Consider the following 24,511-nt stretch of genomic DNA (forward strand, 5'->3'; position numbering starts at 1 on the left):
AATGTGTTTTCTTCACTTTTTGTTGTGGGCTGAAAGTTGATTTACTCCTTACCATGGCTTTAGTTGCCAGGAGCTGATATAAACAAGTTCACTCATCTACATGCCAGTTGTACACGAAAACCTTGTTAATTTGAAAATAGTGTTAGGCTTATACATTTTTACTAAAATGTCCACATAATGAAATTGTGTACCATTTGTTTATCATGCATTTCAAAAATGGTGCAGGCTATCAAACATATCCCACCACAAAACCATAGTTATTTTGACCATGTTTTATTATAGACTTTCCTTTGTAAAACATGTAGACAGTACAGGGTGATCCATCATAATAATCCAAACACTGATTTGGATCTACAGTATATCGTCACGGGTGGAAGGGTATGTCTACAACAGTGTTAAGTGCTTTACAGATTGAGTCAATTTGTCAAGATTACAACAAAGAATAGAAAGCTACACCAAAACCAGAATGGTACCAGGCTAAAAACAATTTAACAGTCTGAATAGGTGAGGGGCCAACCCCTGTCCTGTAAAAGGTTTAAGTATACATAAGTTCAGTGAGTCATTGAGGAGAAAACAGTTCCTATATGTTCAAGATGAATAAAATCTTTGAGGCCCAAAAAGGAAATCACTTTGTAAATCCCTCACATTCAACAGGCCCTTCAACATAAAAGTACAGCAATTTGACATTTTATATTTTGATTTCTTACACATGCTCACCAGACACAGGCAGAAATAAACTGGCTATTTCAAACAGGAACAATATTTCCCCTAACCAGTCTAGAGATGGAAAGTGTCTCTATAACTCTAAAAACTGTACATCTCCCCAATAAGACTACAACCCACCAGATTCCCACAAGTATTCATTTTAAAGATCAGACACGTTATCTAGACGCCTTTAGAAAGAGAACGGTAGGGAATGGAGCCTGTCGGTTTTCAGTGACATCATCTGGCTGAGTTTCCCTGGGTGTACTCAGTCGCTCATCTCCATGTCTTCCTCATCATGGTGGTCATCTCCGTTCTGTTTGGACTTCTTGTCGCTCTCCCCTGCAAGCTTCTCGTCAGACTCCTGGGGCTTCGGGGGAGACGCAGAATCAGAGTCGCTCTTCCTCTCCTCTTCGTCCTCTACCTCTTTTCCACTGTCATAGCCTTGCTCCTCCTCATCGTAATCCCTGGTCACTTTCAAGAGCAAAGCATTCTGAGCAACAAAGGAATAAATGACACATGAAACAGGTCAAACTCGGGACATGAAAACATTCAGGGTCAGTGTCGCTGTACAGATTAAGCCTAGTCATGGCTAATAAGCTATTTAGATGGACATTTAACAGATACGATTAGAATGAGCCGATAAAATGTGGGAAAGTCAGTGGTTGCGCACCTTGACATCTCCTTTCTCACTGTCAGATTTGTGGTCTCGGTCCTTATCCTTGTCTTTGCTCTTCTTACTAGTGGAGCGTTCTCTTTCGTCTTGGCTCCGATCTCTGACGTCTTTCCTCCCCCTGTCACGGTCCTTCTCTCGCTCTTTGTCCTTCTTTTTGTCCTTCTTGTGCCTGTGGGAACAAAAACTATAGTTTAAATACAGACAGGTACACCTACCTAGAGGCGCTGCGGCTTCTACTGCACTGTGAATCCCAGTGTGGTTCTGAACTAGGAGGACCCTCTTTTGTACCACACTCACCTTCTAGGGGAAGGGGACCTGGACAGTTTCCTCTTTGGGGACCTGGACTTTTTTGGTGACCTAGAGGCGCTGCGGCTTCTTCTACGTCTCCTGTTGAAGACAAGATAGTAAAGATGGGAGGGAAACCTTTAACCCTACATTCCACTGGTTGTCTTCAGGTTCCTGAAAGGTCTAGAACATCAAGCGGGATCAATGCATTTCGGTCAAGCTAACTAGACTTCTCCTTTATTTAAACCACTCACCGATTAATGCTTCGAGACCTCCTGGTGCTGCTGTAGCTCTTAGGCGGCGTCTTGGAGCGCTTTTTGGATTTATCTTCTTTCCTCCTATCCCTACAAGCAGGAAAAACAATGAAGGCAAACAATGACTTGAAGGAATCCTGAAAGAGGTACATCACGCACCACATTTCCCCTGATCCCCGCTGTGAATATAACACTGTAGATGGCCACCCACCTGGATTTGCTGCGTCTACCCCTCTCTCTGGAGTGGGACTTCCGTCTGCGGGGGCTCTTCGACCGCCTCCTGCTCCTCGAGTGGGACCTCCGTCGAGACCTGCTCTTTGATCGCCTGCAATGAGATTAGACAGTTTAAAATTTTTTTTTTACCAGAACTCAGAGCCGTCCCAACTAATCCATGCACTCAAACCACTCAAGATGCATCGTGACTGATTTGCTGATGTTTTCCAACATGCATGTAAAGTGGGACATCCAAAACTGCTGATTTAATGAAGGTATGCAGTTTCTCATCAGCGGCGTACCTGTGACGAGACCTGGACCTCTTCCGCCTCGACCGGGACCTGGAGCGGGAATGTTTGCGCTTGTCGTCTTTCTTATCTGCAAAGACGAAGAACAAAAGCTCAGGAAACTCCAACGTAACAATACAAATCTGTGGGAACTGACTGACATGACACCCGTCAATGTCTGAAGACGTGAGGAAGAGCACCATAGAAGAGAGGAATGAGTAATTCAGTCAAAATACAAAGTGTAATACTGCAAATATGTGGTCTAAATGAGTGATAACTCACTTCCAGGCTCAATGGCGGCAGAGATGAGTGACTGGGCCTCTCTGACCCTCTTCATGGCCTCCTCCATCTCCTTGTTGGAGTCATTCTTCATACCAGGATTAATCATCATACCAGCAACCATTGGATTCATCCTGCAATGGTCAAACCCCAGTTAGTCACTCAAATTCCAGAGGACTTTTCCACATACACAATAATAGTTAAGATATTCTTTATAGACTGGCCAGAATTGGAGGTGATACTTACTTAGTAGGATCCATGGACTGCATAAGCTTCAGAAAGTCAGCAGAGAGGGCCTGAAATAGGGAACATGAAAATGCATAGCTATATACATTTATAGGGGGGGGGGGGGGGGTTCTACTAAGCTAACATATGCAATTGTTTTAAGATGGTCATACCATGTTTGATTTTTTTTTATATAATAAAAAAATTAACTGCCTTTACTACTATAGCTCATAGAAACGCATCGAATAACATTCAGTAATGGCAAAAAAATTATCACAAAATAAATCACAAGGAATATAGTTTTGAAGTGTCTGTCCTATATCTAGGAGATAAGAAAGCTCAGGAAATGTTTGTGTGTTTTGGACATGTTTAACACCTTATTTTTGTTGCCACAAAACTACCTACATGCTTCCATTCATTTGTATTAGCCAGGTCCTGTGACACTTGTGGGGGCTTAGCGCAAAATGAAGAACACAATTGGGTTCATGAGTCTCCCCTTTCCACAATGGGGTCATTTGTAGCCCAAACAATTTGGATGCTACAGACAGAAGTTGGCACATCAACGTTACCGACTTCAGTCGTAGAGCAAAACACCATCGAGTTCGTAGTCATTCCATAGAGTGGGAAAATTATTTGTTTGTAGACCAAACAGTTCGGAAGCTTTGTGAGAAGACCGATTTTTGTCTCATGGTCTGACAATGACCACTGTAGCTCGGCCACTTTCCACCAGATGCGGAAGGCCGCCATAGTCGGATGCGGGGGATTGAGACGCAGCCCATGCAAAAAACAGACATGTCTAGCTTAAACTGACAGATTGAGACAGGGATTTTTTATTATGTTACATACAGATTTTAACTATAACCTACACCCGCTTTAAAGTACAGAGTTGTGAGATAGAAAGTAGCCATGTCCAACCTGGGGGTTGATGTTGCCAGACATGCCCATGGCAGCCATGTGATCCATGTTCGGATTTCCGAGAGCTGAAAGCGGTACGCCTCCCATCTGCAAGGACAAGGGACACAAGTCAGACAAATCTTCCCTCCAGCTACTTTTTTGTTGTTGTCAAAATGGGTCCTTTGGTTACACAGTTGATAGGTATCATTTCGACACCAATAGATAACACTTACGGACGCCAAAGGATTCGGAGTGGGGAGAAGGCCTCCTCCAGGCATGCATCCTGCCACGGCGTTCGCTGGTGCCAGCAGTGACAGAGCTTTAGACTCATCAGGAATCACTCCTAGAGAAAAACACCACAGAATCAGTACAGGTCTTTGCAAACAACCCCCACACTCAAACAGAGCCTCAAACAAACCACGTCAACCTAACTAGTCTTACCACAATAGATATGTAGTAAGACATACATTCCATTTTGTGTTGGCGGAAAATGTTGGTAACTGATTTGCTAAGTATGATTTCAGAATACTACTACGAGAATAAAGTCACAATACACACTATGGTCAACACTGCCAAGATTGTATCACCTGTACTTGTTTTTTTAAGTCATGAACCAAACGTAAGCAAGCACAGCCGGTTGTCCAGTGGGATGTGCTCTCAAGTGTCATTAGATGTTTTATGAACAAGCGACTCGTGGCGGCTGCTTCGCTACAAAGCACACAAAAACATCAAGACACACACAAAAAAGTTCAGGGAAAAGGTAACTACTTTTGCCTAAAAACACTTACCATTACAAAACAAACAGAAAAAGGCTCAACCAAATTCTGTTTTCTGGGCTTTTGCTGGTGGCTTTTCTTCCTTCCAAAGAGCCTACAGCACTGTTGATTGGCTAATATATTCACCACGGGGATATACTACGAAGCAAGCTAGATCTACTCAGGGTTTTCTACAGCTAACCAGCATTAGTTAGTTTCACATTTCACCTCCGGCTTCATCCATACTACAACGGTGGATATTGCCCGTCCGCCTGCCTCCAACTCTAGCAGGCCTATATCTGCGTGTTTATGTCACACATGGCTAAGCAAACACTGAACGTTTTTTTTTAAATGCATCCTGTCATTACTAAATGTGTAATGTGACTATTTTTTTGTTGTTAAATAAAACATTTTTAACATTTTCTTCTGCAACGTGACCCTAATGAACTACCTTCCAGTGCATGCATTGTAACATTGGCTGAAATAGTACTCACGCATAACTATTTCATGTTTCTAAATGATTTCTTTATTCAGACTAAAGGGACTGCTATGGGATCCCCCATGGCTCCTAACTATGCTAATTTGTATGTGGGTTACATGGAGAAACAGTCTATTTTCAATCCACTCAAAAATGTTTTCTTGCCTCACATCATTATTTGGAAATGGTATATTGATGATATTTTTGTTCTATGGAGGGGTGATGCAAAACAGCTCCAGGTGTTCTATGCTTTTCTTAACTCCTGTTCTGAGCATCTGAGATTTACTATGCAATCTGATACACGTCAAATCAGTTTTCTTGATCTTCTGATCTTGTGTGAAGATAATGTTCTATACACTGATCTTTACAGGAAACCTACTGATCGCAACAGTTTGTTGAGGGCTGATAGTTGTCACCCACTTCCCTTAAAAAAATAGTTTGCCCTACAGCCAATTCTGTCGAATCAAAAGAATTTGCAAAAAACAGTCCGATTTCGACAGAAATATGGCTGAAACGCAAAGAAAATTCAAGGAGAGGGGCTACAAGAATGATCAGATTAATATTGCCATTGAGAAAATTCAAAACAAAACATGACCTTTTTCAACCCGCTATTCAAAGTGCTCTGAACAAATTAAGGGAATTGTTCACAAACATTGGCACATCCTAAAATCTGATGATAGTCTCGGTAATGTGTTTTCGGACCTTCCCTTGGTCGTATTCTCGCGGGGCAGAAATCTCAGAGACCAATTGGTAAACTCTGATTTACCACCCTAAGATATTCCTGAACGACGTCTATTTGCGCCCCTACGGGATGGAAATTACAAATGTAATGGCTGTGCTCAATGCAATAGCACTTATAAATGTACATCCTTCAAACACCCACAAACAGGGAAATCGATCCCAATAAAAGGTGTTATTACGTGCTCCACTAAGGCAGTTATTTATCTTATAACTTGTCCTTGTGGTAAAACAAAGCACGGATTAAAAGTAAGCATCTCAGAGCATCGTAGCACCATTACGTGTAAAAACTTTACTTATCCAGTTGCGGCCCACTTCTTGGAGGCAGGCCACTCAATTTCGTCTCTGCGTTATATTGGCATTGAACATGTCACCCTCCCTAGGAGAGGGGGTGACCTTGATCATTTATTGTTAAAACGAGAGGCTGCCTGGATCTTTAATTTAAAGACCCTTGCGCCCTTCGGTCTCAACGTAGACTTTGATCTGAAGCCATTCTTGTGATTATTGTGACTTTGCCATTGTGTGTAAACTTGTATAGTCAAATTAATCTATGATCGTATGCTATCCATTTGTTTGTATGCTGTTCTTTGTATGACATTTTAATATTTGATTATTAACCAATGATATTAGGCCACTCCTGGCCATGATTACAGACACCTGTGTCTTTTGACACTATATAAACGAGTCATCCCACAGTGTTTGTGATTATACCCTGATGAAGACAGCTTGGCTGTCGAAACGTTGGTATTACATTTTTGCATCTGAGCTCCAAGAGTGTGCGGCTTTCTTTTATTTTCAAGTTTCTACTCCGCTAGCCAGCACCTCGTCTTAATAGGTGTGCGTTTCTTTTTCTTCTAGTACATGACTATTTAACAAAATACTGAAACAATTGTCTTCCTCAAATGAAGCGGATGATGCAATCTTTGCAAGAGGGTGGGAATCTGATTGAATTGGTCCTCAACTCCTTGCCCAGTCATTTCATTCAGGGTAAGTGGAGTTAGCCTGACCTGGAGCTGGTTAGGATCTGTTGCCATAGAAATTTACCTGGCTAAAAGGAGAGCGACTTTCGTATGACTGGTTATCCTGAGTTGACCAAAGTTACTTTGACAACTCCTCAAACGCGCTTCGTAGGATACCACTCATGTAAAGTGTTGTAAAATTTAACTTGCAGAAAGAATAATATATAATAATTTGGGGGTTGTTTATATTTGATCCTGTTACTCACAAGTGTGTAATTGAAATGTGTTTATTTTTCGAAATATCCCAATTCCCCGAGGACCTGCAGAGAGTGGGGTCACGGTCAGGGTCGCAATTGTACAGCACCCCTGGAGCAATTACGATTAAGTGCCTTGCTCAAAGGCAAAGCAACACTTTCTTTCTTCACCTTGTCGGCTCTGGTATTCGAACTGGCCCAAACTCTAACCTCGAAGCTACCTGCCAGAGTATTGAGTAGGCACTGACAAAAAAGGAAAAATGCCAGCAAAAACCCAAACAGAAAAGGTTAACTATGTGCCCAATGCTGAAGAAAAAAAACATACAATAGTGAAATAAAAACAAAAACCTGAGATGGTCCATGGGGGTGCAATCTAAAATTAAGATAATTTCAAATCAAACAGGTTCAATCTTTTCTGGAAAAAAAATACAAAATAAAGACACTTGAGAAACAGGATAAGCTGCAGAAGACAAAACTGTTGGGTGGTATTTTCAGCAGGGCCTGGTGTATAGGGCTGAACCAGGAAAAACAACTGGAAAAACAACAACAAGAAAAGCCTCCGTTAAATGTGTGACTTACTAAACCCGTTCAGAGTCAAGTGGAGAGGATCATTATAAAGCATTTCACTACAACAACCAGTCCTACTTTTACCTGCAGTTAGTGAAAATATATGGGGACGGAAATGCACATATGTATAAAAGGACTGCGAAACAAAGCTATTCAAATTGGGTGGGTTAAGTCCAAACAACAGATAAGCATGACTAAAACGATGTTCAGAATTTCAGGCCAGTAGCTGAAAGTAGCTAAATGGATGTAGGCCGAGTACTATAAAATCTACTCTGGCATGCATTGCCGCAATCAGTTAATTTACTTTTGTATGTTTCCTTTAGTTTATTAGACACATACCTACTACTGATTGTGGCCTTTAAACTTGGATTACTTTAATCTCGTTTCCAGAATTAAGATTGTTGACATGAGGGATAGGGAGGGCCCTTGGCCCCTGCTATTGCTATGGTTCATTGAGTGGTTATCCTTATAATGAAAAGATGCTTTGGAGATATAAATAAACTCTTTCTCTGCAGCAGAACAACAGTGGGAAGGGGCTCAGGAGCCGAGCACCCATTTGTGTCTAATCTCTTGATGGCTGTAGAGGACCTTGTTCAGTCTGCAAGGTAGGGGCTCAGCAGATGCCTTGTCCATTTCGAAAACCACAAAACACAAATTACAGATACAAATAATTGTATTAATAGGCTATACTAGAACTGCAAAATCACACATGTATTCCCGTTTACCCCTATTATATTTTCAATCTCTGGTAAGACTTTTGTACTAAATCTTACTTGAAATAAAATATTGATAAACAATAGGGTTTGATTGAGCTTTGTTGTATGTTGGAAAACATTAGAAATAGGACAAAGGCGACCAACCTTCTGCGAATGGGACAACAATCAGCGCTCTGTCCACAAAGACAGTGTTGGTCAGATGCTGGGACACTCCAACCGACTCAGGTTCAAGGAACTTTACAAAACAGACACGTGAAGTCACAGGCAAGGAAGATTCACTGGAAGAAAATACACATTTGTTGTGCAAGAAATACAAAGATTCTCGACATATGGTAGAAGAAACATGGTACTGACACTGTTAGTATACTTTCTTCCTGAAAACATATATGCTCACTTTCCTAATTAAACATATTTTATGTCTGGTTTAGTTACAATTGGGAAGAGAGAGCAATGAAAGAACGTTGCATCTCTTGTAGTCTTTTCTTGTCTTTGCCATGAGAGCTTCAGAGGGATGATCAAGACGTCTTGTAATTCCTACCTTAACTGCAGTGCAGACAGGTGTAATTCGACAGGTGAAAAACAGCAAAGCACAGAACAGATTAATTAGCTCCTACTACCCTGCCCTGTTATTCAATGGAGCCATTTGTTTTCACAGTATCATTGTAATTCAAAACAGTTTGATTCGCGACAAATTGTTTTGTCAACTAGTATAGTACTACTATATATAGTACTACTATATTACTGACTGCAGGACTGATTTATTTCTCGATATCACAAGATAACTTACTAGCCAGTTGTTTCTCAGTACAGTTCGCTGGTTAACGTTAGGATGTTTCATATAGGCACTGAGGGACAAGAGTTCGCAGATATCCTACTCCATGAGCTTGCAGTAAGCAGTGTTCACTAGCTAGCCATCAAGTTAACCATCTAGCTAAAATGGGAGCTCACAGCCATGTAGGCGCGAGTTTGGCTCCTCTGTATCAGTTGCATGAGCAAACGCACACTTGCGTGTGCTAACGAATTACTACTAGCTCGGGGTGGACTGAGGCCGCACAGGCCCCAACCTATGTGATGGCCAGATTTGGCAGAATTTTCATGGAAAATGTACGTCGCTACTAGCTAGCTAATTGTTTAATATTCATAATACTCACTCTGGTGGAAATAACTTCAGTTCTTCAATATTTCCAAGAAACCCGAAGAGAGTTCTCATCTGTTCGGAGGTGGTACTCGGAGAGACATTTGTCACCTGAATAACGTTCGTCATTTTCCACGACTAGATGTTAATTTGAAACGCACAGACGTCTAGCTAGATGTAACAACACAACTAATTTAGCATCTAAAGAACGTAACATATAATTGTGCAGTCAAGCAAGCATACACAACAATCATTTCCACTAGCTAATGCTACACAATTTAATTCCCACGGCCATTAGCACGCTACCAAAGATGTATATAACTAAACCAAGATAGACCACAGCCTTTCGTTTCAAACGGGAACAAGTGAGTCATATTGGGCAGAGCCAAGCACGAGCTGGAGAGATGCAATACTTGGCACTTTCTAGCGGACATCTGCATATTTCCGTTACGGAACGCCATCTCTGAAGTGCACATATGCAATAACTCAATTCGCCTTTGCACTCCTTATAATAAAAAAATACATGCTTATTTATTTAAAAAAAATTCTATATTAGTTGATTTTCTTTTTTATTTAAACAACGTGATTTTCAACGGGTAAAATCTACTACGTTTTGTAGACTTTACCCGTTGAAAATCGCGTTGTTTAAATAAAAAATCAACTCATAACACATTTTAGTTTTGGGAACAGAAAACTATATTGAGGTCAAATGTTTAATCGGTGAGAAAATTTGCAAAATATCGGCCAAAATCCATAATTGGTAGTGAGTGGAAATGCCACGGGGACTTCACATTTAAACATCCGGTGAAATATCGGTCTCATTGTTCTATCTGTGACGCTACTGTTAGCTAGTAAGGAGTACCACGCTAGCTTCTGCCTCTACTTCTATGATATTACGGCGGTCCGCAATCAAACGTTGAGGTGCATGCCGCCACCTACTATACTGGAGTGTAGTCAATCACAGTTTACAGACTAAATTAATAAAGGAACAAACAGAAGAGGAAGAGGAAGAGGAAGGTCAATTTACAGAAGAGGAACTTTTGGGGCAATAAAAAATATTATCAGTCTGGAAAAACACCAGAGCTTGATGGTATACCAGTAGAGACCTTTTTTGATGTACTCATAGATCCATTATAAACATGTTTTAATGACTCTTATACAAATCATAGACTTTCAGGTACTCAACAAAAAGGTCTGACTTCATTACTACTAAAACAGGACCCAGGTGGTAAGTATAAAGATCCAGTCCATTTAAAAAACTGGAGGCCTCTAACACTTCAATGTTGTGATGAAAAAATGCTGGCGAAATGCATAGCACATAGAATAAAACAGGTTTTACCAGATACTGTTCATCCTGACCAGACAGGTTTTTTACATGGACAATATATGACAATTACTTGAAACAATTGAACATTATGAAACATCAAAGATTCCAGACCTGGTCTTCATAGCAGATTTTGAAAAGGTGTTTGATAAAGTACGACTGAAATGTATATATAAATGCCTGGCTTACTTTAATTTGGTACAAATTATACAATGGGTTAAAGTATGTACAGCAACCCCAGATGTAAAATAGTAAATAATGGTTACTTCTCAGAAAGTATTGAGATTTTAAAGAGGAGTAAAACAAGGCTGTCCATTGTCTCCATATCTATTTAATGTGGGCATTGAAATGCTAGCTATTAAAATGAGATCCAACAAGAACATCAAGGGGTTAGGAATCCAGGGGATAAAAACAAAAAAAGTGTCAAAGTATGCAGATGACTCTATTTTTTTTCTTAAATCCCCAATCGGGATCCCTGCACAGTCTCATTGAAGATCTTGATCACTTTTCTAGCCTCTCTGGATTAAAACCTAATTATGACAAGTGTACCATATTATGTCTTGGATCATTAAAAAAGTGTTTACACTACCGTGTAGTTTACCAATAAAATGGGTGGATGGTGAAGTAGACATACTTGGTATTCACATTTCAAAAAATATAAATGAATTTACCACAATTAATTTCAATAGAAAGTTTGCAAAAATAGATAAGATTCTGCAACCATGGAGAGGTAAATACTTGTCTATTTATGAAAAAATCACATTGATTAACTGGTCTTATCCCAGTTTACTTACTTACTAATGGCACTCCAGATGACTCGTTTTTTAAATCTAGGGAGCAAAAAATATTTCATTTTATTTGGAATGCTACACCAGACAAAATTAAACATGCCTATTGATATAATGAATATGAGTTTGGGGGGCTAAAATTCTTAAATATTAAAGCTTTAAACCTCTCACTAAATTATATATTATATTAATTATTCATATTAATTATATTATAAATTATACTTAAACCCAAAGTGGTTCTCCAGTAGATTATTAAGAAAGGCTTGTCCTTTGTTAAAAATAGCCTTTTTGCCTTCATACAGATTACAACTTCTCATTTCCGACTAATTGAAAATGAAATTTTGTTTAAAGCATCACCCTTTCTTAAACCAGCCATACAAAGCTGGTTACAATTTCAGTTTTATCGCCCAGAAAAGATCAAACAAATATTACAACAAATGTTATGGTTAACTTAACTATACTGATTCATAAAAAAATATTAATTTGGATTTTTTTCTAAATTTGTATTATATTTATTAGTGATATTATGGATAGAAAGGAGGAGTTGTCACGTATGCAGTTATCAGAAATATATGGGAATATCTGCTCAATCCAAATTTACAACCAACTGATTGCAGCACTACCACAAAAATGGAGGAGGCAAGTGGAAACTGGAGAAGGCAAGGAACTTGTTTGCCTGCCATATATTAAATGATACAAATCGTCTGAAAGGAACTGGCGTAAATAGAAAAATATACCAGTTTCATCTGAGGACAAAAATGTTGACAGCTGTGCCACACAGGTTGCAAAATAAATGGGAGGAGGTTTTCGATGTACCAATTCCAAAAAATTACACTTGATTCAACACTTTCAATTTAAATGATTGTATAATATTCTTGCCACCAACAGAATGCATATATATGGGGCATACAACAATCTCAGCTCTGTAGATTTTACTATAAAGAGACATAATCGATTGATAATTTATTCTGGTATTGCCCCCATGTAGCTTGTTTCTGTACACAGTTTCAGGAATGTTAAAAAAAATTTTTTTTTAAATCACATGCACTCAAAATGAATCTTACGAATAGGAGTGTTGGGCGATTTGGAAAGCAATAGTCAGTCAATAAATAATGTAATAATACTCGTAGGAAAGGTTTTCAACTTTTAGCTCACAATCTGTGGATAATATATGATTAGAAAGGTTAAAATATTTTGCAAAACATCACAGCTGAATTTAAAAATATATGGCACATGGAAACCAAATGAGGGGGGTCTATGGTGATAGGTGGGATGGGCTGAGAGTGGCTGAGCGTTGGGATTAACAAGTTTATGTTCGGTAATGTATTATTGTTATGTGATTGCTTTATATAAAATGTAACATGTATGTAAAATGTTTATGTAAAAATGTATGTATATGTAACACAAACTCTGTAAAAAAAACGGGGGGTGGGGGGGGGGGTGATGGAGGGGTTAATAAAAAAATTAAAACGCTCTCCCATCCCCAAAATTCCTTCCACCCCCTACACAGGAATATTTCCCTTTCTTCCACATACTAGTACCTACAACAATACATCTACATATGTTTCACTATTTCATTAACCATATATTCCACACAAACCATTTACATGCTTGCAAACCAGATGTAATGACTTCAATGTCAAATCAAATCCAATTTTATTGTTCAAGCACACATATTTTGGAGATGTTATCGCAGGTGCAGCGAAATGCTTATGTTTCTAGCTCCAACAATAAGTAAAGTAATACAAAACACACAAATCTCCAAAATAAGAAATATCAGTATATTATATATACAGTACCAGTCAAAAGTTTGGAAACATATTTTAATTCAAGGGTTTTTCTTTCTGTTTGACTATTTTCTACATTGTAGAATAATAGTGAAGACATCAAAACTATGGAATCACACATATGGAATCATGTAGTGACCAAAAAAAGTATTAAACCAATTCAAATAGATTTTATATTTGAGATTCTTCAAAGTAGCTACCCTTTACCTCGATGACAGCTTTGCACATGCTTGGCATTCTCTCAACCAGCTTCATTTAGGTAGTCACCTGGAATGTACTATTTTTTTGCCCATAAAAAGTATATCAGAGCTGCTGTAACATTCTAATACAAACGTTAGATGAACGGGACTCAATTCTGTATCAACAACTTGTATTTGGTTCTCACCATAAACAATAACTGCTGAAGATGCAGCCATGCTTGCTGTCCTTTTTGTTGACAAATAACGTCAGAGAGGTGCAAGTGAGATGATCGAAGACTTTCCAGCAATTATCAATTCACTGAACTCACTGTTGAGTTTGTCAAGCGCCACCAAGCAGACCCAGGCCAGCCAAAACGGCAACCGGAACGACGCTGCTGCACCCCGAGGGAGGAGAGGGTGGAGATGGGGAGGAGGGCGAAGGCAGGACTAGGAGGGCAGATATTGGGTCAGACAGTGGACCCAAGGTCAGCCAGTACTACCATGCCCTCATGATGTTCACCAAGGTGGACAGGAGCCGGAGCCTTCAGGAGAAGTTCTGGGTGGCCATGTTATCCATGGCCAAATACGGTCTCTTCCTGGACGAAGAGGTGCTGGTCCTTCATTTTGTGAGCGACGAGGCCAGCCGAGAGCTGGGCGAGAGGATGCTCCCGGAGCTGCTCCTCGGCACAATGTTTCAGTATGAGGCAAGTCTGATTGGAGCCCTGATGCATTTCTTACCAGAGTGACCACTTATCAGTCAGTGTATTTGTGCTGGTGTTACATGGCATATTAGTCATAAAGTGTGGAGACCCAAGTTTAATCCTTAAAAAAGGCTTAATCCTGAACCTGGCAAGCACAGGCCACGCTTGGAGGAGCAGACTGGCTAGAGAGTGCAACAATGCACTGAGTGAACAGTTTTATTATTTAACACAGGGGGGCAGTGTTGTCCTTTCAAAACATATTACGGTTTAGAAATACCCCTCTTCTGCTTTTTTCAGCCACTGGGAGGATTATGCTGTACCTAATATCGTCCATGCATGGTCTTGATGCATCTTTAGAATGTCTTCACTGACAGAAGCCCTGTACCTGAAGAGTATGTGACAGTCTGATCTCAAACCTGCGGTAGAGCAAAACATGGCAGACTCTCTGCCATAGAAATTTGACCTCCGATTCCTAACTAGGAATTCCTCTGTCTTCCCCTTGATCTGAGTACAGTTTCTTGCAGTAAGGGACTCCGCTCACCTCTTTTGTCTGCGTCACAGAGCACGCGATAACAAACTTGTTTACAAGTTGTTTATCCACCGCCAATTAAAATAAATCCTCCCTCACCAGCCAGGCATGTCCCCGGTAACATGTCTTCATCTGATGGGGAATGTTGAGGCACTGCATTAGCTTAATCTGATCCTCTGCCATGGATTGAGTGGCAGTTTGCTCAGTTTAGCAGTTTGCTCAGGTTAGCATTTTAGGCGGCTCAGAGCCAGAGGGACAGATTACTCCCTCTTCAGCTAATGCTCCTCTCCCTTGCTCCCAACCGAACCCTGCTCCAGCCCCCTTTGCCAGGCACAACAGGGTAATGCTATATAATGAGAACTTGACAGGCCGTGACATCCAGTTTATTCCTCTGCGCTCCTGTCGGCCCCTGCTATGGGATGCAGCAGCAGCTCTCAGATTGGTAGCGCTTTACTGAACTACCCAGGGCCCACTGAACACACACAAACACATCCTGCACAGTCACTAATGGGACGGATCTTCATGGGGCTGGCAATGAACTGCAATGACCTGTGAGCATGTTGATGTGCTTTTCAGCAGATCCTCACCTAATTTCATGAATTATTTATCTCTTAGGAGCGTCAACACAGGACAGTGGATATGTAACTCCTCCGTGACTTTTTAGTGACAAAACACTGTCCGAGTCCCAATGGTGTAAAAAGTACCCAAGTGTCATACTTGAGTAAAAGAAAATATACCTTAATAGAAAATGACTCAAGTAAAAGTGAAAGTCACCCAGTAAAATACTACTTGAGTAAAAGTCAAAGTATTTGGTTTTAAATATACTTAAGTTTCAAAAGTAAATGTAATTGCTTAAAAATACTTAAGCATCTAATGTAAAAGTACCAAATGTTCAAATTCCTTATATTAAGATAACCAGACAGAACCATTTTCTTGTTTTTAAAATGTACGCATAGATAGGGGCACACTCCAAGACATAATTTACAAACGAGGCATGTGTGTTTAGTGAGTCCACCAGATAATCAGTAGGGATGACCAGGGATGTTGATAAGTGTGACTTTGATCATTTCCCTGTCCTGCTACGCATTCAAATAATGATTGCTTCTGAGTGTCAGGGAAAAGGTATGGAGTAAAAAATATAGTATTTCCACGAGGAATGTAGTGGAGTAAAAGTTGTCAAATGTAAATATAAAAGTACAGATACACCAAAAAACGACTTAAGTAAAAATAATTTAAAGTGCTACTTAAGTACTTTACAACACTGCTGAGACCCCTGTAAAACCAGAGCAAACAGCCTATACAATCCCACCGCCGGGGACCATGCTCATTACAGCATCTCTGACCCACACTCACATGTACAGTGCCTTGCGAAAGTATTCGGCCCCCTTGAACTTTGCGACCTTTTTCCACATTTCAGGCTTCAAACATAAAGATATAAAACTGTATATTTTTGTGAAGAATCAACAACAATTGGGACACAATCATGAAGTGGAACGACATTTATTGGATATTTCAAACATTTTTAACAAATCAAAAACTGAAAAATTGGGCGTGCAAAATTATTCAGCCCCTTTACTTTCAGTGCAGCAAACTCTCTCCAGAAGTTCAGTGAGGATCTTTGAATGATCCAATGTTGACCTAAATGACTAATGATGATAAATACAATCCACCTGTGTGTAATCAAGTCTCCGTATAAATGCACCTGCACTGTGATAGTCTCAGAGGTCCGTTAAAAGCGCAGAGAGCATCATGAAGAACAAGGAACACACCAGGCAGGTCCGAGATACTGTTGTGAAGAAGTTTAAAGTCGGATTTGGATACAAAAATATTTCCCAAGCTTTAAACATCCCAAGGAGCACTGTGCAAGCGATAATATTGAAATGGAAGGAGTATCAGACCACTGCAAATCTACCAAGACCTGGCCGTCCCTCTAAACTTTCAGCTCATACAAGGAGAAGACTGATCAGAGATGCAGCCAAGAGGCCCATGATCACTCTGGATGAACTGCAGAGATCTACAGCTGAGGTGGGAGACTCTGTCCATAGGTCCAGTCGTATATTGCACAAATCTGGCCTTTATGGAAGAGTGGCAAGAAGAAAGCCATTTCTTAAAGATATCCATAAAAAGTGTCGTTTAAAGTTTGCCACAAGCCACCTGGGAGACACACCAAACATGTAGAAGAAGGTGCTCTGGTCAGATGAAACCAAAATTGAACTTTTTGGCAACAATGCAAAACGTTAAGTTTGGCGTAAAAGCAACACAGCTCATCACCCTGAACACATCATCCCCACTGTCAAACATGGTGGTGGCAGCATCATGGTTTGGGCCTGCTTTTCTTCAGCAGGGACAGGGAAGATGGTTAAAATTGATGGGAAGATGGATGGAGCCATATACAGGACCATTCTGGAAGAAAACCTGATGGAGTCTGCAAAAGACCTGAGACTGGGACGGAGATTTGTCTTCCAACAAGACAATGATCCAAAACATAAAGAAAAATCTACAATGGAATGGTTAAAAAATAAACATATCCAGGTGTTAGAATGGCCAAGTCAAAGTCCAGACCTGAATCCAATCGATAATCTGTGGAAAGAACTGAAAACTGCTGTTCACAAATGCTCTCCATCCAACCTCACTGAGCTCGAGCTGTTTTGCAAGGAGGAATGGGAAAAAATGTCAGTCTCTGTCATGTTTTGTCATTTATTATCTTGTCTTGTCCCTGTGCTTCCCATTCTATTCGTTTCCCTCTGCTGGTCTTATTAGGTTCTTTCCCTCTTTCTATCCCTCTCTCTCCCCCTCCCTCTCTCACTCTCTCGCTCTCTCTTCTCTCTATCGTTCCGTTCCTGCTCCCAGCTGTTCCTATTCCCCTAATCAATCATTTAGTCTTCCCACACCTGTTCCCGATCCTTTCCCCTGATTAGAGTCCCTATTTCTTCCTTTGTGTTCCGTTCCTGTCCTGTCGGTTCCTTGTCTAGAATTCACCGTGCTGTGTTTGTGTATCGCCCTGTCGTGTCGTGTTTTCCTCAGATGCTGCGTGGTGAGCAGGTGTCTGAGTCTGTCTGGTTCAAGTGCCTTCCCGAGGCAACCTGCTGTTCACCTGCTGTTCAAGATCGAGTCTCCAGTTTGTCCTCGTCATTTCGAGTGAAAGTTGTGTTTTTTGTTTGTATTTACTTTACTGGATTAAAGACTCTGTTTTCGCCAAGTCGCTTTTGGGTCCTCTTTCACCTGCATGACAGAAGGAACCGACCAAGGAATGGACCCAGCGACTTCAGACGCTCGTTACACTGCCGTCAAGATCCAAGGAGCCATGCTCGGCAGACACGAGCAGGAATTGTCTGCTGCTCGCCATGCCGTGGAGAACCTGGCCGCTCAGGTTTCCGACCTCTCTGGACAGTTCCAGAGTCTACGTCTCGTGCCACCTGTTACTTCCTGGCCTGCCGAGCCTCCAGAACCTAGGGTTAATAACCCACCTTGCTACTCCGGGCAGCCCACTGAGTGCCGCTCCTTTCTCACGCAGTGTGAGATTGTGTTCTCTCTCCAACCCAACACATACTCTAGAGAGAGAGCTCGGGTTGCTTACGTCATTTCACTCCTTACTGGCCGGGCTCGAGAATGGGGCACAGCTATCTGGGAGGCAAGGGCTGATTGCTCTAACAAGTTCCAGAACTTTAAAGAGGAGATGATTCGGGTTTTTGACCGTTCAGTTTTTGGTAGGGAGGCTTCTAGGGCCCTGGCTTCCTTATGCCAAGGTGAACGGTCCATAACGGATTATTCTATTGAGTTTCGCACTCTTGCTGCCTCTAGTGAGTGGAACGAGCCGGCGCTGCTCGCTCGTTTTCTGGAGGGACTCCACGCAGTGGTTAAGGATGAGATTCTCTCCCGGGAGGTTCCTTCAGATGTGGACTCTTTGATTGCTCTCGCCATCCGCATAGAACGACGGGTAGATCTTCGTCACCGGGCTCGTGGAAGAGAGCTCGCATCAACGGTGTTTCCCTGCTCCGCATCGCAACCATCTCCCTCCTCTGGCTCAGAGTCTGAGCCCATGCAGCTGGGAGGGATTCGCATCTCGACTAAGGAGAGGGAACGGAGGATCACCAACCGCCTGTGCCTCTATTGCGGAGTTGCTGGACATTTTGTTAATTCATGTCCAGTAAAAGCCAGAGCTCATCTGTAAGCGGAGGGCTACAGGTGAGCGCAACTACTCAAGTCTCTCCAAGATCCTGTACTACTTTGTCGGTCCATCTACGCTGGACCGGTTCGGGTGCTACATGTAGTGCCTTGATAGACTCTGGGGCTGAGGGTTGTTTCATGGACGAAGCATGGGTTCGGAAACATGACATTCCTTTCAGAGAGTTAGAGAAGCCTACGCCCATGTTCGCCTTAGATGGTAGTCATCTTCCCAGTATCAGATTTGAGACACTACCTTTAACCCTCACAGTATCTGGTAACCACAGTGAGACTATTTCTTTTTTGATTTTTCGTTCACCGTTTACACCTGTTGTTTTGGGTCATCCCTGGCTAGTATGTCATAATCCTTCTATTAATTGGTCTAGTAATTCTATCCTATCCTGGAACGTTTCTTGTCATGTGAAGTGTTTAATGTCTGCCATCCCTCCCGTTTCTTCTGTCCCTACTTCTCAGGAGGAACCTGGCGATTTGACAGGAGTGCCGGAGGAATATCATGATCTGCGCACGGTCTTCAGTCGGTCCCGAGCCAACTCCCTTCCTCCTCACCGGTCGTATGATTGTAGTATTGATCTCCTTCCGGGGACCACTCCTCCTCGGGGTAGACTATACTCTCTGTCGGCTCCCGAACGTAAGGCTCTCGAGGATTATTTGTCTGTGTCTCTTGACGCCGGTACCATAGTGCCTTCTTCCTCTCCGGCCGGGGCGGGGTTCTTTTTGTTAAGAAGAAGGACGGTACTCTGCGCCCCTGCGTGGATTATCGAGGGCTGAATGACATAACGGTTAAGAATCGTTATCCGCTTCCCCTTATGTCATCAGCCTTCGAGATTCTGCAGGGAGCCAGGTGCTTTACTAAGTTGGACCTTCGTAACGCTTACCATCTCGTGCGCATCAGAGAGGGGGACGAGTGGAAAACGGCGTTTAACACTCCGTTAGGGCATTTTGAGTACCGGGTTCTGCCGTTTGGTCTCGCCAATGCGCCAGCTGTTTTTCAGGCATTAGTTAATGATGTTCTGAGAGACATGCTGAACATCTTTGTTTTTGTCTATCTTGACGATATCCTGATTTTTTCTCCGTCACTCGAGATTCATGTTCAGCACGTTCGACGTGTTCTACAGCGCCTTTTAGAGAATTGTCTCTACGTAAAGTCTGAGAAGTGCTCTTTTCATGTCTCCTCCGTTACTTTTCTCGGTTCCGTTATTTCCGCTGAAGGCATTCAGATGGATTCCGCTAAGGTCCAAGCTGTCAGTGATTGGCCCGTTCCAAGGTCACGTGTCGAGTTGCAGCGCTTTTTAGGTTTCGCTAATTTCTATCGGCGTTTCATTCGTAATTTCGGTCAAGTTGCTGCCCCTCTCACAGCTCTTACTTCTGTCAAGACGTGTTTTAAGTGGTCCGGTTCCGCCCAGGGAGCTTTTGATCTTCTAAAAGAACGTTTTACGTCCGCTCCTATCCTCGTTACTCCTGACGTCACTAGACAATTCATTGTCGAGGTTGACGCTTCAGAGGTAGGCGTGGGAGCCATTCTATCCCAGCGCTTCCAGTCTGACGATAAGGTTCATCCTTGCGCTTATTTTTCTCATCGCCTGTCGCCATCTGAGCGCAACTATGATGTGGGTAACCGTGAACTGCTCGCCATCCGCTTAGCCCTAGGCGAATGGCGACAGTGGTTGGAGGGGGCGACCGTTCCTTTTGTCGTTTGGACAGACCATAAGAACCTTGAGTACATCCGTTCTGCCAAACGACTTAATGCCCGTCAAGCTCGTTGGGCGTTGTTTTTCGCTCGTTTCGAGTTTGTGATTTCTTACCGTCCGGGTAGCAAGAACACCAAGCCTGATGCCTTATCCCGTCTGTTTAGTTCTTCTGTGGCTTCTACTGATCCCGAGGGGATTCTTCCTTATGGGCGTGTTGTCGGGTTAACAGTCTGGGGAATTGAAAGACAGGTTAAGCAAGCACTCACGCACACTGCGTCGCCGCGCGCTTGTCCTAGTAACCTCCTTTTCGTTCCTGTTTCCACTCGTCTGGCTGTTCTTCAGTGGGCTCACTCTGCCAAGTTAGCTGGTCATCCCGGTGTTCGAGGCACTCTTGCGTCTATTCGCCAGCGCTTTTGGTGGCCGACTCAGGAGCGTGACACGCGCCGTTTCGTGGCTGCTTGTTCGGACTGCGCGCAGACTAAGTCGGGTAACTCTCCTCCTGCCGGTCGTCTCAGACCGCTCCCCATTCCTTCTCGACCATGGTCTCACATCGCCCTAGACTTCATTACCGGTCTGCCTTTGTCTGCGGGGAAGACTGTGATTCTTACGGTTGTCGATAGGTTCTCTAAGGCGGCACATTTCATTCCCTCGCTAAACTTCCTTCCGCTAAGGAGACGGCACAAATCATTATCGAGAATGTATTCAGAATTCATGGCCTCCCGTTAGACGCCGTTTCAGACAGAGGCCCGCAATTCACGTCACAGTTTTGGAGGGAGTTCTGTCGTTTGATTGGTGCGTCCGTCAGTCTCTCTTCCGGGTTTCATCCCCAGTCTAACGGTCAAGCAGAGAGGGCCAATCAGACGATTGGTCGCATACTACGCAGCCTTTCTTTCAGAAACCCTGCGTCTTGGGCAGAACAGCTCCCCTGGGCAGAATACGCTCACAATTCGCTTCCTTCGTCTGCTACCGGGTTATCTCCGTTTCAGAGTAGTCTGGGTTACCAGCCTCCTCTGTTCTCATCCCAGCTTGCCGAGTCCAGCGTTCCCTCCGCTCAAGCGTTTGTCCAACGTTGTGAGCGCACCTGGAGGAGGGTGAGGTCTGCACTTTGCCGTTACAGGGCACAGACTGTGAGAGCCGCCAATAAACGCAGGATTAAGAGTCCAAGGTATTGTTGCGGCCAGAGAGTGTGGCTTTCCACTCGCAACCTTCCTCTTACGACAGCTTCTCGTAAGTTGACTCCGCGGTTCATTGGTCCGTTCCGTGTCTCCCAGGTCGTCAATCCTGTCGCTGTGCGACTGCTTCTTCCGCGACATCTTCGTCGCGTCCATCCTGTCTTCCATGTCTCCTGTGTTAAGCCCTTTCTTCGCACCCCGTTCGTCTTCCCTCCCCCCTCCCGTCCTTGTCGAGAGCGCACCTATTTACAAGGTACATAAGATCATGGACATGCGTTCTCGGGGACGGGGTCACCAATACTTAGTGGATTGGGAGGGTTACGGTCCTGAGGAGAGGAGTTGGGTTCCGTCTCGGGACGTGCTGGACCGTTCACTCATTGATGATTTCCTCCGTTGCCGCCAGGATTCCTCCTCGAGTGCGCCAGGAGGCGCTCGGTGAGTGGGGGGGTACTGTCATGTTTTGTCATTTATTATCTTGTCTTGTCCCTGTGCTTCCCATTCTATTCGTTTCCCTCTGCTGGTCTTATTAGGTTCTTTCCCTCTTTCTATCCCTCTCTCTCCCCCTCCCTCTCTCACTCTCTCGCTCTCTCTTCTCTCTATCGTTCCGTTCCTGCTCCCAGCTGTTCCTATTCCCCTAATCAATCATTTAGTCTTCCCACACCTGTTCCCGATCCTTTCCCCTGATTAGAGTCCCTATTTCTTCCTTTGTGTTCCGTTCCTGTCCTGTCGGTTCCTTGTCTAGAATTCACCGTGCTGTGTTTGTGTATCGCCCTGTCGTGTCGTGTTTTCCTCAGATGCTGCGTGGTGAGCAGGTGTCTGAGTCTGTCTGGTTCAAGTGCCTTCCCGAGGCAACCTGCTGTTCACCTGCTGTTCAAGATCGAGTCTCCAGTTTGTCCTCGTCATTTCGAGTGAAAGTTGTGTTTTTTGTTTGTATTTACTTTACTGGATTAAAGACTCTGTTTTCGCCAAGTCGCTTTTGGGTCCTCTTTCACCTGCATGACAGTCTCTCGATGTGCAAAACTGATAGAGACATACCCCAAGCGACTTACAGCTGTAATCGCAGCAAAAGGTGGCGCTAGAAAGTATTAACTTAAGGGGGCTGAATAATTTTGCACGCCCAATTTGTCAGTTTTTGATTTGTTAAAAAAGTTTGAAATATCCAATAAATGTCGTTCCACTTCATGATTGTGTCCCACTTGTTGTTGATTCTTCACAAAAAAAATACAGTTTTATATCTTTATGTTTGAAGCCTGAAATGTGGCAGAAGGTTGCAAAGTTCAAGGGGGCCGAATACTTTCGCAAGGCACTGTATAAGTTACTCACACTCTAACAAATGTGTGTTTATGCTTGTGTGTGGCCTTGTTGACCTTGTAGCCCATAAGAACTGAAGGAAAATTGTTGTTTCTGTTGTTATTGCCCAATCCCATGGGTGTTGCCCACATTGCTTATGATTTGTTAGGCAGTAGGTAGAAGCATGGGACAGGACAATGGGCATTCCGCCATCCCCGTGGTTGCTCGTACTGCAGGCTCTCATGACGTAGAGGGGTGACAGTCGGTGACCCTAGTCTCCCTGTTCAGTGGACTGGAGTCAGCGAGCCAGCCAGGAAAAGCTGAAAGGAAGCTTTCCTCAATGTGGGCTTCCCTTCTCAAACCAGTGCAGCACCAAATAACTGCCCAATTAAATTCTTATTAACTTGCTTGTATCTAACCCTTTGATTCTTATGTTTTTGTATGTTTTATTTTGACTGTACTGTATCCTGTTAATGTGAGCTAGGCTATGTATTTAGGCCTATACTGAAATGGCTGTTTTCAATTGAAAACATTCTTCTCAACTAAGCGGAAATTTGACTCAGATTTGGAAAGGAAACTGTTATTCTCTACCCAACAAGGTGACTGGAAATGTCACCTTTTTTGTTTTTCTCACTTGTGAGTCACTAACAATGGCAAATGTGCTTTGCTTAGACTGAGTATTTTATTCTTCTTACTAAATTCTTTCTTGTTTGCTAGCAGATAACCCAATTGTTATGAAGGACATTTAAACTGAAAATGACTTTTGTAGCCTAATTATGGATGGAATTGTGACTTATCAATATAGTGTTAGCTTAGCAAAAATGTTCTCACACTATGTAGCCTCACATGTAGCCTCCCATGAGTCATGATCATGTAGTGAGTTACACTATAATGCTAGAACTTGTAGAGATAATGGGATAATTATGTGGTCATGCCATGGTCTCAGGCCTTAGTGGTTTTTCAGACAATCAGCCTGCTGCAGACAGACTGACAACCAGCTGCCCCTGTGCTTATGTCCCACAGGGTTTAATACAGAGGGGCCTTTTTTCATTTGATAAAGCTCCCCTCTCCTCAAGTAAGTAATTACCCCAGTGCTTTGTGCGTAAAGGAGGCTTAACCTCTCCTCTGTTGGCTGTCATGTACTTAGTCAACTATCCAACTCAGAACATGCTCTTCTTATTGGCTTTAGTAAGCAATTGGATTTAGTTGTACTCAGTGGCATAAGTAAGCAACTTGGTTCAGTCTGCACTGTTCGGTTTAGATTCAACGTTTTCTTGATTGAATTTATACTGAACAAAAATATAAACGCAACATTCAACAATTTCATTTATTTGACTGAGTTAGTTCATATGAGGAAACGAGTCAATTGAAATAAATCCATTAGGCACTAATCTATGGATTTCACATGACTGGGAATACAGATCTGTTGGTCACAAATACCTTAAAGAAGA

General features: G+C 42.6%; 1 protein-coding gene and 1 pseudogene across 4 annotated transcripts; one reads left to right on the top strand and one right to left on the bottom strand.

Annotated features, from left to right (window-relative positions):
- Positions 1 to 249: 249 nt before the first annotated feature.
- On the bottom strand, positions 250 to 9,834 carry LOC123997163 (serine/arginine-rich splicing factor 11-like). Of its 4 annotated transcripts, XM_046301278.1 has the most exons (13): positions 9,070 to 9,413; positions 8,821 to 8,825; positions 8,427 to 8,560; positions 4,049 to 4,158; positions 3,837 to 3,923; positions 2,943 to 2,992; positions 2,700 to 2,830; positions 2,433 to 2,508; positions 2,129 to 2,242; positions 1,918 to 2,007; positions 1,676 to 1,765; positions 1,376 to 1,547; positions 250 to 1,195 (listed from the first exon to the last, which is right to left on the bottom strand). In XM_046301278.1, exons 1-13 carry the CDS (start codon positions 9,118 to 9,120, stop codon positions 971 to 973), a joined length of 1,335 nt encoding a protein of 444 aa, XP_046157234.1. In that variant the 5' UTR covers positions 9,121 to 9,413; the 3' UTR covers positions 250 to 970. The 4 variants fall into 4 exon arrangements, with proteins under 4 accessions (XP_046157234.1, XP_046157233.1, XP_046157235.1 ...); XM_046301277.1 differs by lacking the exons at positions 8,821 to 8,825; positions 9,070 to 9,413 and adding an exon at positions 9,434 to 9,834 and having other exon boundaries at positions 251 to 1,195; XM_046301279.1 differs by lacking the exons at positions 8,821 to 8,825; positions 9,070 to 9,413 and adding an exon at positions 8,715 to 8,811 and having other exon boundaries at positions 251 to 1,195.
- A 1,629-nt stretch (positions 9,835 to 11,463) lies between these two features.
- The window catches only part of LOC123997250, a 52,843-nt pseudogene continuing 39,795 nt past the window's right edge, over positions 11,464 to 24,511 (top strand).

This window comes from Oncorhynchus gorbuscha, linkage group LG15 (assembly GCF_021184085.1).
Source record: "Oncorhynchus gorbuscha isolate QuinsamMale2020 ecotype Even-year linkage group LG15, OgorEven_v1.0, whole genome shotgun sequence".
Lineage (NCBI taxonomy): Eukaryota > Metazoa > Chordata > Actinopteri > Salmoniformes > Salmonidae > Oncorhynchus > Oncorhynchus gorbuscha.